Here is a 16,157-nt window from a genome sequence, read left to right as displayed (position 1 = left end):
TGGTGACTTGGACTTAATTCCAGAAACAATGAATTCGTTATTCCACAGCACTTCCTGTTAATCCTGTCTGATATCCAATTTGCCCGCTCTGGTTTTAATTATGTCACAAATGTATTCCAGGTAAAATGAAGTCTTTCAGAATCTGCCTCTCATTCTCCCTCGTCCTTTATGCTCCTTCCTTCCTCCTGCTCCCTCCCTTTCCTCCTCACCCTGCATATCCTGCTTTTACCCTCCTCCTCCTCCTCTCCCACTTCGCTCCATCCCTCTTTCTCTCCTCTCTGTTCTACCGAGAGCAATTCCATCTCTCTCCCGGCAAACAAAGGGAGCTAATGACATGCTGACACCGAGCCCGATGATTGAATTCATTAGGCGTGCACAATAATTGCCAGGCGGCGAGCGTGCACGAGGCCGTCTATTCAGAGGACAGCTGTCAAATAACAAGCAAGAGAGAACAGCTTTTTATTGTTGAGCTCGGAGAGAGAGAGAGAGAGAGGGAGGATGAGTGCAAGAGAAGCACCTGTTGTGGAGGCAGAGAGAGAGAGAGAGAGAGAGAGAGCACTCATCATGTCAATTAAGCTGCAGAGTTAGTGAGAAGTTTACTTCCTGTTCGATGACATCGGAACCAACGTGTGTGGTTGTGTGGACTTTGTTCTGCAGGTTAATTCTGACTGAGGACGATCACTGTGTCCCTCTGTGATCATTATGTTTCTGGAGAAGAACTCAAAAACCATTTCAAATCTTTCCATATATCTTCACAGCTGTGTTGATCAGAAAGTGGAGTTTAAAAATGCTTCTATAAATATTAGAGTAAGGTTTCACTTTGTCGAAGGCTGGATTTGGGTTGTGAAACAGAACCTTCACTTCGGGCTCGGTGCTTCTGTGGTGATTCCTGCAGTCGAGCGTCTTTACCGATGATCTCTTGAATCTCTGTGCTTTGTCACTAATGAAGGGTCATAAAGATTTGTGTATTGCCCGACCTTTACACGGAGTCTTTCCTCCAGTTCAGTCCATGTTGCTCTGTTTCACGAGTTGTGAAATGCACGACCGGCAGAAATAATGTAATTTATGGCGTGCTCATTAAAACAGGGACGGCGAGCGTAAACCAGGCTTCACACAAACATCTAATCACATTTAGACTCAATGTTTTACTGAGTGATTCATTATGAGAACTGCAGAGAAACAATATATGTGATAATTTCTCTGGAATGAATATGATAAATCACATTTCTCTACGTGTCAATATACGTTCATGCTGGTTTTGCAGTTTTTAAAGATTATAGAAATTAATTATTTTCCGTTTAAACACCAGACAAGAGCAATAATAAAACCATATCAACAGAATGAATCCACCTCTGGCCCCGATGAACCTGAGCAGTGTGTGCGTTGATTAAAGAACACAAGTCGCCGCCTGCTAACTCCAGGTTTCTAATTGAACACGTAGGAGTGCTGCTTTGTTTAACACTAATACATCTGATGCAGCTAATGAGCCGGAGCTCTGATTTACCGGCCCGCTATCTGCCCTAGTGCGATTTATGTGCCGGCACTTTTCATTAACCTCAAGTGGCCAAATGAATGTCCTTTTAACTTTGGCCCTTTGGCTAACCCGCAGGAGCCTGGGCAGAGCTCCGGGGGACTTTGTGTTTGCTGCTCCGGGCCGGAATTAATGCATGAATGTTCCTTCTACTGCATAATTAATCACACAAGCATTTAATTGAATTTAAAATGTGATTTTTTTCGTTTGGTTTTAAGGGCTTATTCCTAGAAAGATGTGTATGTGTGTGTCTGGTTTCTCAGTTTTTAATCTGTGTCTGTTTTGAAGAAGACGGAGGAGGACGAACTGGTCCTGACTCCAGATGGGACCAGGGAGTTCCTGACCTTCGAGATCCCCCTCAGCGACTCGGGGTCAGCAGGTCTGGGCGTCAGCGTCAAAGGCAACCGCTCCAAGGAGAACCACGCCGACCTGGGTATCTTCGTCAAATCCATCATCAACGGAGGGGCAGCCTGTAAGGTAAGACCCCCCCCCCCCCCGTTTAAAAAGGGGACATCTGTTTATTCAAGGGTTGAAGAATCTCTTAAAGGAGACGTATGATGATTTAGTTTCTTTCCTCAAGTGTGTTAGAAACGTTTTAGATATGTAGGATCATGAGTCGTCCAGCAGGCCAATCAGAGCTTGGGTTTTATCAGGAGGGAGGGAGGGGGGGTCTTAAAGAGACAGGAGCTTAAAACCAAGTGTTTGAGACAGAGGCTGAAGAGAGGAGCAGCAGCGATAGACAGTCTGAGGAAAGAGATGTTTTCTGAACATTACAGCACGAAAACCTTTTACATTAATAACACAATTTAAAATGATGAACTTGGATATGAGCAGAGTGTCTCCTTTAAACAACAAGTTCCTTTTAAAGGTTTAAATTCTCAGGTTAGACCGTAGCAGGTATATGATGTAACGTCATGTGATCATGACTCCGATCAGGGAAAGTGAAGTAAAACAACTTTTTCCTGTTCGTCAGCATCTGAGACGAGACTGTGCGATAACGTCTGTGAGCTCAAAGTGCTTTATCCTCTGTGGTCGTCTAGAGAGCTGAATTCAACCTGATGGGTTTCAGCTTGTGTTGACAGCTCATGATAATGGGCTTAAAAGCTCTTCTACATCAGAGATGAGATCACGAATAGAAACAGGATGAACTGGAAGTGAGACTGTGGGGGGTCTGATAAAGCTTGTTGTTAACTTCAAGCTATGGCTGATAAATAATTACCCAGCATGCAACATTTGGTAGTTAAAAACTCAAAACCATCTGTATCGTGTCATCTCTTAATCCTCCGACAGGACGGGCGGCTTCGTGTGAACGACCAGTTGATTGCGGTGAACAGTGAGTCGCTGCTGGCCAAAACCAACCAGGACGCGATGGAGACGCTGCGCAAGTCCATGTCCACGGAGGGAAACAAGCGAGGGATGATCCAGCTCATCGTGGCCCGACGCGTGGCCAAGAGAAACGAGGTGAGGGACGAGCGGAGAGACGGATTGAGTGAACACAGAGTTTATAGTTATCAGATTAATATGAAGTCACACGAGTCTGAAAACCGTTTTCTTCGTCTCTCACATAAAGCCGAGAGTGGAACTGTTTCAGCAGATGTAAACATAAATGATTTCTTTTATTTGCCCCGATGGAGCACATGTGACCTTTCCCAGCAGCCCCCCCCCCCCCCAGCAGCTCGAGTGGAGAAGCTGGGAGGCGGACATGTCGACATACGGACTTGTCAACATTAAGTATTGAGACGTTCATTCACCGTTAATGTTCAGGGTTGTTTTAATGTGTTCAGCTGGGATTTGAACCTGGATCCTGTTCCTACTCCTGCGCCAAAGAACTAGAACCAAATCCCTGAAAGATTCAATTTGTCATCATTTAAATAATAAAAACTGGTTGAAATCCAGATTGTAGTTTAGTTTCACTTTACAAAGCGTGAGAGTTTAACACGGGTCATGTGGAAGTCTTTCTTTCTACTTCCACTAAAGATGTGACATATTTAATTTAATAACACTGGTTTGTTTCTGACCCTTTCATGATCAAAGTGGTTTTAATCAGATGTCCCGTGTTTTGCTTTCATGCAGATGAATTAAAGTCCTGTGAGCATCTAAAACACAATATCAAACACACAACCACTGGGAAAAGGCTTGAGAGCGCCAATGAATCGTCTCATGAGATAAAAATAAGTAGTCAGGTCACAGTAGTTCAGCCGCCCCCCCCCCCCCCCCACACACACACACTCACACTCACGCACACACTCTCTCATCCCTCGAGGCAACTGGAGGAAACGAATCTAAACATGGCTGCGAACTGAGCTACACAACTTTTTTCTCTCTCCTCAACGTCATGTTTTTACATTCTCTGTACACCTTGGCCTGTCGCCTGCGTGAAAGCTGAGGCTGAGTCTTTGTGCACCGCCACTGTGTGTGTGTGCGTGTGTTTGTGTGTGTGTGTGTCTGTGTGTGTGCACGCCTCTGGCATCGCCTGGCTCCCTCGCTCTCCTTTTCCAACCTGGTGTGTCAAAGTTTTGATTTCCCCTCGGCCCGTCTGGTAATTGAAAGCAGAGGCTAAGCCTGGAGCCATGTTTTGTGTTTGTGTGTGTCTGTGTACGTGCACACATCTCTGTGTCTGCCCCCATGCATGCGTGTTTGTGTGTGTGTAGTTTGTGTTTTTGTACATCCAGCTTATGCATGTATGCATTTCTATTCAGGGATCTGGCAGTGCGTTGGTTTGTAAACAGAGACCCTGTGTGGATGTGTGTGGATGTGTGTGTGGATGTGTGTGTATCGTGGACATGTCCTGGCAGTGAGACTTCACACAGAGCACGGTGCATGAACACAATTTGAGCTCTGGGAGTCTCGTCAATCTCAGCTTCACATGCAGAGCCCGAGGCCTGGCCTGGGGCTGTCAGAGGGTCGGGCTATTTATAAGAAATAGTGTCCAAGACACTCAGATAGAAGGGAAACAACAATCCAATGCACTCACACTCCGAGACGTGGCTCACAGCTGATTTATAAAGTCCCTATAGAGCCCCCCCCCACAGATGTTAATACCTCACAACCAGCTGTCCATCAGCCACCAGTTAAAATCGAATAATATCTGATTACTATAGGTGGAAAGCTCTGACTCATTTTGACATTCACTGACATTTGAGATCAAATAATCCCGTGTTTACTTTCCTCCCTGTGTCTCAAATCAATCTGAAATATTCTCATTTACATAAATCATGAGCCCCAACGCTCTAGCTGACTTCCTGTGTCCCCACAGAACCACGTGAACCCCCCCCCCCCCCCCCCCACCAGCTGACTTCTTGATCGCTGCCACCTGATGGGATCGAGACCCTTCCCGGAGCTCAATTATCGCCCCGAATATGCAATGAGCTGCCGTGTGATTTGTCGATGCGCCTGCAGTATGGCGAACCCCCTTGACTGTTACTGAGCCTCACCCCGACCCCCCCCCCCCCCCCCGACCCCTCGATCCATTAACTGCTGTGGCTCATTGAAAGTCAAGAGAAGCCAACAGCCACGGTGCCATATGGCCACTTTAGAAATAAGTTTGTTTCTGTGGTTGACTTGTAGAATGCTATATTTTAAATTAGATTTATGTCTGGTGAGAAAACTAAATGTCTCAGTTTTCAAATTGCTGGTTTTTGTTCCAGTGTTTTCAGTTTAAATCACTTGTTTATTAAACAACAATTCAGAGGGAGAAATTGCGTTTAATGGAAAAGCTGTAATCACCAGTTCATTTGCAAATTAGACTTTTAGTTTATTCAAAACCTTCGATCATCCCCGCGGCTGTCTGACATGGTTTTTGAAATATTGAGCTCATTAGTGTGTCCTCATCTTTGTCATAAATATTTCACAAGAAAAAAAAAAGAGGAAAAGAATCTGTTCTTCCTGATATTGTCTGGATGATGTCACAGCTCTGTCCACACGTATGTCAATATAACCCCCAAACGCTTTTCAAACAATTCAATTTTTTGGTTCTATCGTCTCATCTATGTCCACTTCGTCCTCACGTGTCCACACAACGTCCTCTCCCACTGGTTTGTTCACATCAGAGTCGTCCTGGGTAGTTCCAGCACCTCGAGCATCTCAGGAGCTGAAGGATCATTGACCAAAGACCTTTTCTGCCTAAATCGAAGTCCCAGCCTCACTAGTTACAGTCATCGATTTGGGTAATTCGGCTCCGATATTGACTCGAGTGTGAAGCCGCTACCGTCGTCACGCCGTGCTGGAGTTGATGGTTATCTCCACGGCGAGGGGCTGTCAGCGTCTCCGGTAATAAATGCAGAAACCGAAGCGAATCAATACACCCAACGATCCAATGGACAAACAAGGAGAGCCGACGCAGGCCCTGGATGTTTAGAGCCGACGGGGCCGGCAAATGGTCTATTTGTCCAGCAAACAAGAGAGTGTCATCGCAGGGTCCTCGGGGGACTTGTCAAGACGGCTAACTGCCTGTGAGCAACAGCCCATTGGAAATCCATCCCCATTCATCACACGGCTAGCATTAGCATGGGGGAGCAGCCCCCGTGTCCGTTCACTACCGCTCAGCAGATATCATCAAGGCCAGTTCTGCCTCGTGGAGGTTTTCTCCGTTAATGTAAAGGGAAGAACTCTTTGAGGTTCTTCCCTCGGGCAGGAGGCTGAGGTCCATCAGGACCAGAACCTCCCGCCACAAGACCAGCTTCCTCCCGGCTGCAGTTGGCCTCATCAACAAGGCCCGGGACCCCCACCTGGGACCCCCACCTGGGACCCCCACCTGGGACCCCCACCCGGGACGCCCACCTGACTCGGATTTTATTCCACCCCCACACCTCAAGGATGTGTTAAATTAACACATTATATTATATTATCCTGCATTACATTTCATATTGCAATCTGACACTGTTCACTGTTTTGCATTTCACTTTTTATATCTTTTATCTATTATATATTTTTATTTTGATATGTTTATGTGTAAATAAATGTTACTTTGTATAAATATTTGTATACGGGAGTAAATAAGAAGTAAATAGTGAGTAAATATATATTGATTCTTTTCATTGCTTTTCTTATGTGTGTTGTATTTATTGTGTTTGTATGTTTTTATGTTTCTATGTTCATTGTATGCACCAATAACCAGAGCAAATTCCTTGTAGGTGTAAACCTACTTGGCAATAAATACTTTCTGAGTCTGATTCTGTAAAGATCTGGGATATTTTCTTTCGTGAACATGAATCTGCTCGTTGCTTCTCAACTGGTTCAACTGTTCAAACCATTTAAACCACTCAGCGAGGACACATGGAACCAGACAGGCCTCGGCCAGAGAGGGAAACTATTCATTTAAATGTCACCTCTTGTTTTCCACCAGGAGACGGCCGGCAGCCCGTTGGGATCCCAGCAGACCATGAACACCTCCCTGGACGAGCACGAGCGCAGGATCTCCCACTCGCTGTACGGTGGCCTGGAGGGTCTCGATGACAACCTGATGCCACGACAAGGAATGATGCCGCGCACAATAGGTACGACTGTCGAATCTTCACCTGTGAATTATTCCTCAGATTCTGTTATGAGACGTGGAAATGATTCTTCAGGATGATCCTTGATGTTTGTGTTAGTATGTATGTGCGTTTGCTCGGAGATAAGTTTGTGTTGTTCAAAGTGTGAGTGATTAGGAAACACTTTAAATCTGCGTGGGAGCCGTGCATGTGTTTGTTTAGACCTGTGTGTGTGTGTGTGTGTGTGTGTGTGTGTGTGTGTGTGTGTGTGTGTGTGTGCAGCTCTTCACTGATTGATGGACGGGAGCTGAAGTGTCTCATGTTTTCTTTAACAGATGGTTTAACTCCTCAGTTTGTACGTTTCTGCAGCAGTTGCTGTTTCTTTGAGTTTCTCAGAAAAACCAAGATGATGCATGTGATTCAAGATAAACACTCTGACCTCCTCCTCTGCTCGGCTTCTCAGCAACTTCCTTCTGAAGAGAAGCTTCACACAAGATCTTAATGTAAATGAATCAAGCAGGAGAAGAGTTGGAAGAGCTGCTGCACCAACTTTTCATCTGTTGTTGTTTTAATTAAACGAACTCCACCTCATTAATTGCTGCAACATAACCCCATAGTGTGACCTCTAGTTTTCCTCTCATGCAAATTGGTTGACACTGTTGTAAGTGTAAACAAAGAGAGACGTGTGAGTCGCGAGTGACGCAGGAAGTGTGCGTCCACGCTGAACCAACAACGAGGGCTTCTAATGAGCGTGCAGGGTTCAGGTTCGATGTAGAGGTGATGCAGCAGTCGTCTGCTCTACGGTGACGGAGGAGTTCATTGTCACGTCATGTGATGTGTGTGTATCTGCAGGTCCACTGGTTTTATAACTGCAGGAGTTTACACTGTGTGAAGCCGGTAAACGCACAAACTCACTCTGACAGACTAAAGAAAATCAACATCACATTTAAGCTTCTTCCAGACAAGTCGTGCATGAAAGCTGGAGAGAGAGAAAGGACGTGTACGATGTTAAGAGTCTGAATATCTACATGTTCTGTTTGAGGGACGGCCTATTCACGGCTGTGTTTCTGAATAACACACTCAAGTGAGCGCAAACAGCACCGCCACTTATTTTTTCATCCTTCAAGCCGGTGGAGAGGACAGAATAATTCCAGTGTAATCTTCTCTTCAGCGTTCTCGGCTATTTGCAGGCATCGCAAGAAGGACCAGTTTATACCAGTTCCTGTTTTACTGATGGTGGATAAGAGAAAAGAGCAAAGAGTCAGTTTCAAGTGGGAAAGAAGCAAAATATTGTTTTGGAATTAGGACAACAAAGTAAAGACAACAACCAAATCAATGTAACCAGAAATAAGTTCAATCTAAAGCAAATATAAACTGATATATTTATGAATCAGTCAGGTGAAAGTAAAGGTGTGATCTAAAGGTAAATCTCCAAAATGCAAAGTTGTTCTTGGTATTTGATCCTCTGCCCTCAATCCTCCAGATTAAACATCATCCAGAACTCGGTGCAGTATCGTAATCAGCTCCGGCAGGGCCGGCCCAAGCCTTTCGGGGGCCCTAAGCAGAATTGGATATTGGGGCCCCCCCTCCCACTAGCGGAGTCATTTGCGCTCGACGATTATTGACAAAAATGTCACACTACAATGATTTGACAATGAATTAATTGACATTATCAATTGTATTAATACTGAATTACGTAGATGTGATTTCCTGTATTTTGTATATGGCCAGCTGGAGAAGGGAAATACCTAAATTTAAGCATATTCATAGCATTTTGCTTTTTGACTTATTGAGATGGTGACTTAGGCTTGGGCTTCAGTGCCCCTTGACCTCTTGGGCCTGGAAGGCTCATTCAGTTGCTCTCATGCCAAAAATATTCTAGACTTTTGTCCCTTGATAGACCCCTGTATTATTATAGTCGTTATTTACACCAAAACAGTCACCTTTTAACCTTAGAGGGCACTTAGATCACAGATTTATTTTAAACTTTCATATTCAAAGTAAAGCATCAAGTGTGGTTTACTGAAGTTAAATTGTAAAATAATTAAATACAACAGCATTTGTATTTTTTTTTAAAGTATCAGTTTAATAAAACAGATCTTTCAACAGATTTGTAAATGTGCAATCTTAAACTGAAATCAAAATACACAAACATTAGTATTATCGAAAATAACATTAAAAAATAAAAAATAAATAATGATAGTGCCTCTGTATTCCAAACAAACGATCACAAACATATTAAATAAATAATTTGCAACTGTGCAAATGCGTATTAAGTTAGCAATTTCCAATTACAAAATAAAACCAAAATAGACAAGCATGAATATAATAACAAATAGAACGTTACATAGATACATAGATTAAATAATGAAAGTGACTCAGTATTCAATTAACCTTTTAAACCCCATTAACTAATTGTCTACACGTATAATGGTAATGAAAGCTTCGACCATTAGATTTTTTGGGGAAGGTGAAGGTGTCACTAATTTGCACTGGCCCTCTTCTTACCAGATCAGTCCTTTCTGAGTCAGACAGGAATGCTGACCATTCAGCTGGGTCAATTGGAGGAGCTGTTGATCCACCTTGATAGCTGGTGCTTGTTGAGGGAGTGGATGGGACATCCATAGCAGTGGATGCTGTAGAAGGACCTGTAGGGACATTAGATACAAAAATAGAATCATAACATAACACAAGATATTTCACAGTTAAGTAAGGCAACATAAAAAAAAAACTGTTAGATTAACTGACCTGTTATGCCGGCAGAGGTTGAAGTCGGTGTATCAGTGACTGTCAATGCTGGTAACTGTTCCTCAATGGGTAAAAGTTCTTCCTCACTTTCAGGTGACTGTAAGTCTGCTGGGGGTGAACCTGCAAAGATAAAATAAATAAATCAACAAATAAAAAAAATGTAATTATTTTTTTTTAAATGTGTCATGTCATATTAAAAGACTATGTAGCCATTTGCCATCAAGAAAAACCTCACCTGCTGTATCATCAGCTGTGGAGGCACTGACACTTGATGACACATCGGGGGCAGGTACAGTTGGTTGTGCTCCAAAATACTTCCACACTGTTCCTGAAAAAATAACATTGCAAAAGTGCATAGTTGATAGTGAGTTTATGAAAAATTAGTTTATTTTTCCATCATTACTTACACTCATCAACAAACAATTCCACACCTAACCATTCCTATTCTAGTGAGGCAAAATAAGGCACAGCCTAATTGCAGTGTGGTGAACACTTAACATCCTAAATATAATATTAATACAATATAAGTATATTTTTATCACAGACGTCTCCTCACTTCAACATGGTGTTTTCTCATAAAGACCAATAGGCCATCTCTCAACAAAGATCTTAGAGCAGAGCGCACATTGTGCTCCATCTTTGGCTGAGATGTCACTTTTACTAACGTGCACAAGCACAGCAATGCTAGCTTGCATCCCTTACACCTAGAAGGTTAAGTTCACCTTTGGCTGTTTCCTCCAATATAAACCGATCTCTCATGGACTAAGACTCTGCACTTAGTCGCTGTCAGACTCACCACTATGTCACATTTATAAAACAGTACTGTTTTCATGTAGCTAGCTACTAGTGCTAATGTCCACCTCAGTCAGCGAGCTAACGTTAGATTAAGCCTGGCAAGAGCTAGCAGTACATGTTTGATTGAACATCCTAAACACTGCCAATATCGTTGACATATACACCTAGATAAATGTATATTAATGAGATACATACACTGTTGATGAATATAGCTCATGTGATGTCAAATATAAGATGACATTAACTCGCTAGCTAGCTAGCTAACTCCTATGATAGCTTGAGCTGCTCCTCCCTCAAATGAGTTCAACACATATTTTAAATAATCATGCAATCATACCTTTATCTTGCTCTTTTTTCTCATCTTCTGTCCTTTTCTTTTTCCGTTTTTGGGCACCAGAGAGATACGTCCTTTTAGATGACATGCTTATATATGTCCCTTCCAACTTAACCTTGAGTATTATGCAGTGTCTGTCTATGACCGCGAATTATCTGTCAGCAGATTGAGCACGCAGTTGATATGCATGACTTGTACGCTGGCAGATATATTGATCGTAAAATCAGAATTTTCTTGTATAGATGTATTCTTTATTTCATTCAATCAGGTCACTTGTTTAAGTTATTTAATATTATTATTATTTTAAATTATTTTTAATTATAATTTTTTTTTCCGATAGGGGGCCCCCTGGCGGTCAGGAGGCCCCAAGCGCCCGCTTGTATCGCTTATGCCTCGGGCCGGGCCTGAGCTCCGGTAACAACAGGAGGGATTAAACCACAGATTACGTCACCTCAGCTCTCGCACAGCGTTCAGTCACATCCGTCCCTCGACCTCCGAGGATTAAAATAAACAGCCGTGTGTTCCTCGTGACTCGTCATCGACCTGCAGCTTCTTATCGTCCGGTCGTGGGTTCGAGTGTTTTCACCTCAGAGCTGGACGGAGCAGAGGGATGAGGATGTCAGAGCAGGTGGGGGGGAACCTGACCTCAGAGGTCGTCCTGAGGGGGGTTAGGGTTAGTGCTCCATCTAATTACCAACTATCACAGACCATGTCCCTGCTTATTAGTCACTTAATCAGCCCGGTGAATCATTTCCTTTTTTCTCCTGACCCCCAAACGGGAAATTCCAGCGTGAGTTAGTCGTGTCAAATATTTTCGGATCTCCCTCCCTCCTGTTTTTTCTCAGAATCAGTTTTCCATTTGCGAGGAAACAGAGATACCGAAGTACATTTTTATTATATTTCAGTAAATTGCTCTTCAGTTTCTGTGTCAGCCTGAGATTGGACAGGTAGGGAGAGGATTACAGTTTTGATTTGTCACTTTTCAGCGAAACACAGGATAAAAGGTCACGTGGGTTAAAGCTTCAGAAACTGGTTCTTCCCTCCGCATGCAAACTCCATTCAACTCGTTAAACTTGTTTTATACATTAACAACAAGATATCCCTCTTTCACTGAGTTCCCCACTGGAAAGATGAGTAATTCAGAGTAAGTGTTGACCAGGTTTCTTTTGTAACTGATCCCTTGTGTAGTTATTTGTTATCTGATGAACTTCAGATTGAGAAGAAGTGTGTGTATTTAATCTTGAGTTTGGTTTTCTGATCTTTTATCTGAACAATCCTACACATGGTTGTCTTGCTCTTATTCTAAAGATCTAAAATAATCTGTCAGGTTTTTTTGATTAAGAAAGAGACAAGGAGTTAAACAATAAAGATGTAATAGAACGTATAGTAACACAACAGGTTTCTTTAGTCGCACAAACCAAGCTGAATTGATTGTGATGTGTCAGATCTCCAAACGGGTAAAGTGAAAACCAAAACTCCCTGCTTGTCTAGACACCACGAGAGTTATAATAAATACAAATGAAATAAAAACATTGGATTCTTTGTGTTTAACGTGGCAGAACCTACTCTCACATTTGGATGAGCCTGACTTGGAGCAGTGTCGGTGTTTATAGCCACAGAGCAGCTGAATGGTTCGTAACCCTCCACACGGGTGGTCTCAGGTTCGAATCCCTGCAGACGAATGCACGAGCAAATTTATTGTCTCCACACGGAACTCTCTGTCCCTGTGCATTAACATACATCTGGGGATTCACCATCGGCGGTTGTGTGTCGTGTCTGGTCTGAACCCCCCCCCCCGACTCTCAGCTGCAGCCGATCAGAACGTCTGTGGCGACTTGGCAGCTCCCAGATGTGAACGTGTGTGAATACAAAGCTCAGCGAACTTCCCTTGAATAAATAAAGTTGTTTCGTGAGCTCTGGGCGCTGGCGGCGGTGATTGTGGTGGTGGGGGGGGGGGGGGGGGGGGGGGGGGGTCTTCCGCAGTTGCTCAGAAAAAGGCCTGTTCATTCGCCATGAATCATAAATCATGCATTAGGCTTTCTTGGAAAACAGCACCATTCCCATTCAGAACATATCGGCTCTGGTTCTTTGGCCCGTGCACGCTCTCGGATCGCTCGCCCTGAAGATGGCGGCGATAGGAGAGAGACTTAATTAATCCTGCAGGCCAGTAGCTTCCAAGGCCCAGCCCCCCCCCACACCCCCCCGGGCAATAACACCCCTTACTAATTATGCAAATAGAGAGTGAGGCAAGATGAAATGAAAAGAAGAACTTGTGTTGCCCCTCTGCCCTCGAGTGTTCAGTCGTTTTGCACAGAAAGTCTCTCTCTCTCTCTCTCTCTCTCTCTCTCTCTCTCTCTCTCCTGCTGCTGCATCTCAGATGAAACGCCACTTCCTGTTCCACACGCAGCTCGGCGAGGAATATTACAGCCACTGGAAACATAATGCGTGTTTATTGGTTTGATTTCCAGGTGACGCTGGCAGCGGGGCGCTCCGTCCACATGCCAGCGGTATTGTTGTCGCCGGGCGGACGGCTGGCACTGAGACAAAGAGGCTGTTTCTCTCTCTCTCTCTCTCCCTTCACCGGGCGACCGAGCTGACAGATTCATTGGTTTTCGACTCACTCGCTGCCAGTTGATTGTACTGCAGTGATTCAAACTGTGACATTGATGGGATTCTCAGTGTTGCGCATTGGACTGCTTAGGGAAATGGGATTAAGTGGATCTGTGAGTGCACGTGTGACTGTGCGTGAGTATGTGTGTGTGTGTGTGTGCGTGTGAGTGAGTGTGAGTGTGTGTGTGGGTGGTCATAGAGAGAGGTGACCATGCTACACCCACCTTAAATCACAGCGAACAACAAACACACAGCAGGAGAGGACAGAACAGAGCACACACACACACACACACACACACACACACACACACACACATTGAAAACAGTGCAACAGTTGTCGTTGATGTAGTGAAAGTCTCAACAGGGTTAAGTGCATGAACTCAGACACTTAAGTCAGTGCCGCCTCACTTGTTGTGTGTGTCTGAGGGTAAAGGCTCATTTAAAAACACACAGTTAGACACTTCTATCTTATGCTCTTATATATATATATATATATATATATATATATAAATATATATATATATATATATATATATATATATATATATATAAAATCATTGCAAATTCATTTTATTGTGAATATCGATATGTGATCGGGCCCCAGAAAATCCAAAGTTTGGGTTTTGCTTCACTTGTTGTTGGATTATGATTCTCAAAGCTTCGGCCTTTGTGGTTATTTCTAAAAAGGATGTGTATCAATAAATATCATCCAGATATGATCAGAATAACAGAATATTCACCAGAAACCTTTTAATGAAGTCTCTCTGCTTCACATATTAAAATCCTGAAAAGCGTTCCACTTGCAGCTTCCTAGTATTTGAGCAAATAGAAGAATAATACTGAATAATGACTTTTTAAACTACACACACACACACACACACACACACTCTCTCTCTTTCACGCCATCCCAATTCCCCCCCCTCCGTGCCACCTCCATTCATTCCCAGTTCAACCAGTCCATTCACCCACAGCAGCAGCGCTCAGCAGCACATTGATTCCCTCCGTGCTCGCCTGGCTCAGACCTCCAGGTCCTCGGCTTTAAGGCCCAAACGCTCCTCCAGACAAACAACCTTCTCCCCGAGCTCCGTGCACTCGGCTTCTATGAAGCATTGAAGCCGCCCCCCCCACCCGCTGCACCAAATTTCAAAATACAGATTAAAGACAAAGTCATGCGCTGCATATCAATGGGGGTTTTTTAAGCCTCGCTTTTCAGGGTCTGGAAAAAGAGACTATTTTATTTATTTCCCCTCAGCACAGAGAAGTTTCTTTATCTTTATTTGTGAGGTCACAGCTTGAATTAATCACAGTGCTCCGACACAGGAACTCCATTGTGCCGGCTGCCAACCCGCGCTCCGTGTAAGCTGATTAACCAGGAGCAGTTTCACTCAACTTCAAAATGTGTTTTTGGAAACTTGTATTTTTTAGTTTCCTGCTGTCACTAAGACCTCCTCTCCTCTGGGTCGGAGGAAATGACCAGCTGCACCTGTAGACTTGTTCAACTTGTGTTGTTATTATTCTTAACGTTTTCCTTGGAGCTTGTTCTGACATATGGACATGATTATTTTCACACGTCTTTATCTGAGTCGAATCCTGAAGCTCTGGAAACCCGAACCCTCCACCTGCAGGTAGAGCGTCACATGTTTAAAGCCTTCACATCCTTCTCAATCAGTAGCAATGGGATCTTGAACATAGACCCGCTCCCAGTTCCTCCCACTATCTATAAGGCAAAAGACGTGATGGTAAAATGATGTTTTAAGAATGTATTAAATTTAAATCATTGGCTTGTGTGTGAGTGACGTAGAAAACAGTTAGTGGGACCTACTTTAAATAAATGAAGAAACTCTAATAACAGAAATGGATCTTGTCTCCTGCAGGTAACTACCAGCTCTCACCGACCGTCAACATGCCGCAGAACGACACGGTGATCATCGAGGACGACCGGCCGCCGCTGCTCCCCCCCCACCTCTCTGACCAGTCGTCCTCCAGCTCACATGACGACGTGGGCTCCCCCGCCGACACCACGCCTCCGTGGGCCAAAGCGCCGCCGGCTCAGAACGACAGGTAGGTTCCAACCCGAGTCCATGACCTGTACTGCTGCCAGCCACTAGGGGAGCTGTCATGTCGTCCATCTTTATTAAGGGAACATAACACTATGCTGTCAATCACTCATGATTTATCCTGATGTGTCTTCAGGGAATTCATGACATTTTAAATGTTGTTCTTCTGTGTGATCTTGTCGGTGATGAGGATAGCGACGGCTCCTCCTCCATTTGTCGTCTCTTTCCATCATCCCTCTTTCATTCTTTCTTCTTGTTCTTTCCCCTGATTGTTATTTTTAATCTTTATTTGATTTATTTTGCTCTATAATTTTGTTCCTCTTTTGTTTAGCTCCCTCGTCTCTCGCTCTGGTCTGCTCCACACTTTCTTTCTTTTTCTCCACTTTACAAATCTCTCTTTCTCTTGTCTCTGCTTCACCCTCTCATTTACTTTCTTCTCTTTCACTCCTCTGTCCTCAGTTTGACCTTTTCTCCGCCCGATGCCGTCTCACCACATCCTTTTGTTTTTTCTCGCTTCCATTTTCTCTTTGCCCCAATTCTCCCATTTCCCACTTTCCTCCACTTTTCAACTCTCCGAATCCTTTTGTCGATTTTTCTCCATCTCTTGTTCA

General features: G+C 43.9%; 1 protein-coding gene and 1 long non-coding RNA gene across 2 annotated transcripts in view; one reads left to right on the top strand and one right to left on the bottom strand.

Moving 5' to 3' along the window:
• Window positions 1-16,157, top strand: part of pard3ab (par-3 family cell polarity regulator alpha, b) — a gene marked incomplete in the record, with an annotated part of 167,119 nt that overhangs the window by 105,995 nt on the left and 44,967 nt on the right. The window contains 4 exon segments of the mRNA XM_062404070.1: window positions 1,820-2,008; window positions 2,822-2,992; window positions 6,876-7,026; window positions 15,364-15,550. Of these exon segments, the coding sequence (XP_062260054.1) occupies window positions 1,820-2,008; window positions 2,822-2,992; window positions 6,876-7,026; window positions 15,364-15,550 (698 nt within the window).
• On the bottom strand, window positions 9,346-10,068 carry LOC133968178 (uncharacterized). Its single transcript, XR_009924098.1, has 3 exons — window positions 9,986-10,068; window positions 9,751-9,870; window positions 9,346-9,650 (listed from the first exon to the last, which is right to left on the bottom strand). It is a non-coding gene; the product is annotated as an uncharacterized LOC133968178 (long non-coding RNA).

The sequence above is a fragment of the Platichthys flesus genome, chromosome 14, assembly GCF_949316205.1.
Source record: "Platichthys flesus chromosome 14, fPlaFle2.1, whole genome shotgun sequence".
Lineage (NCBI taxonomy): Eukaryota > Metazoa > Chordata > Actinopteri > Pleuronectiformes > Pleuronectidae > Platichthys > Platichthys flesus.
The sequence above is the reverse complement of the archived record's forward strand: the minus strand, read 5'-3'. Positions and strand labels throughout refer to the sequence as shown.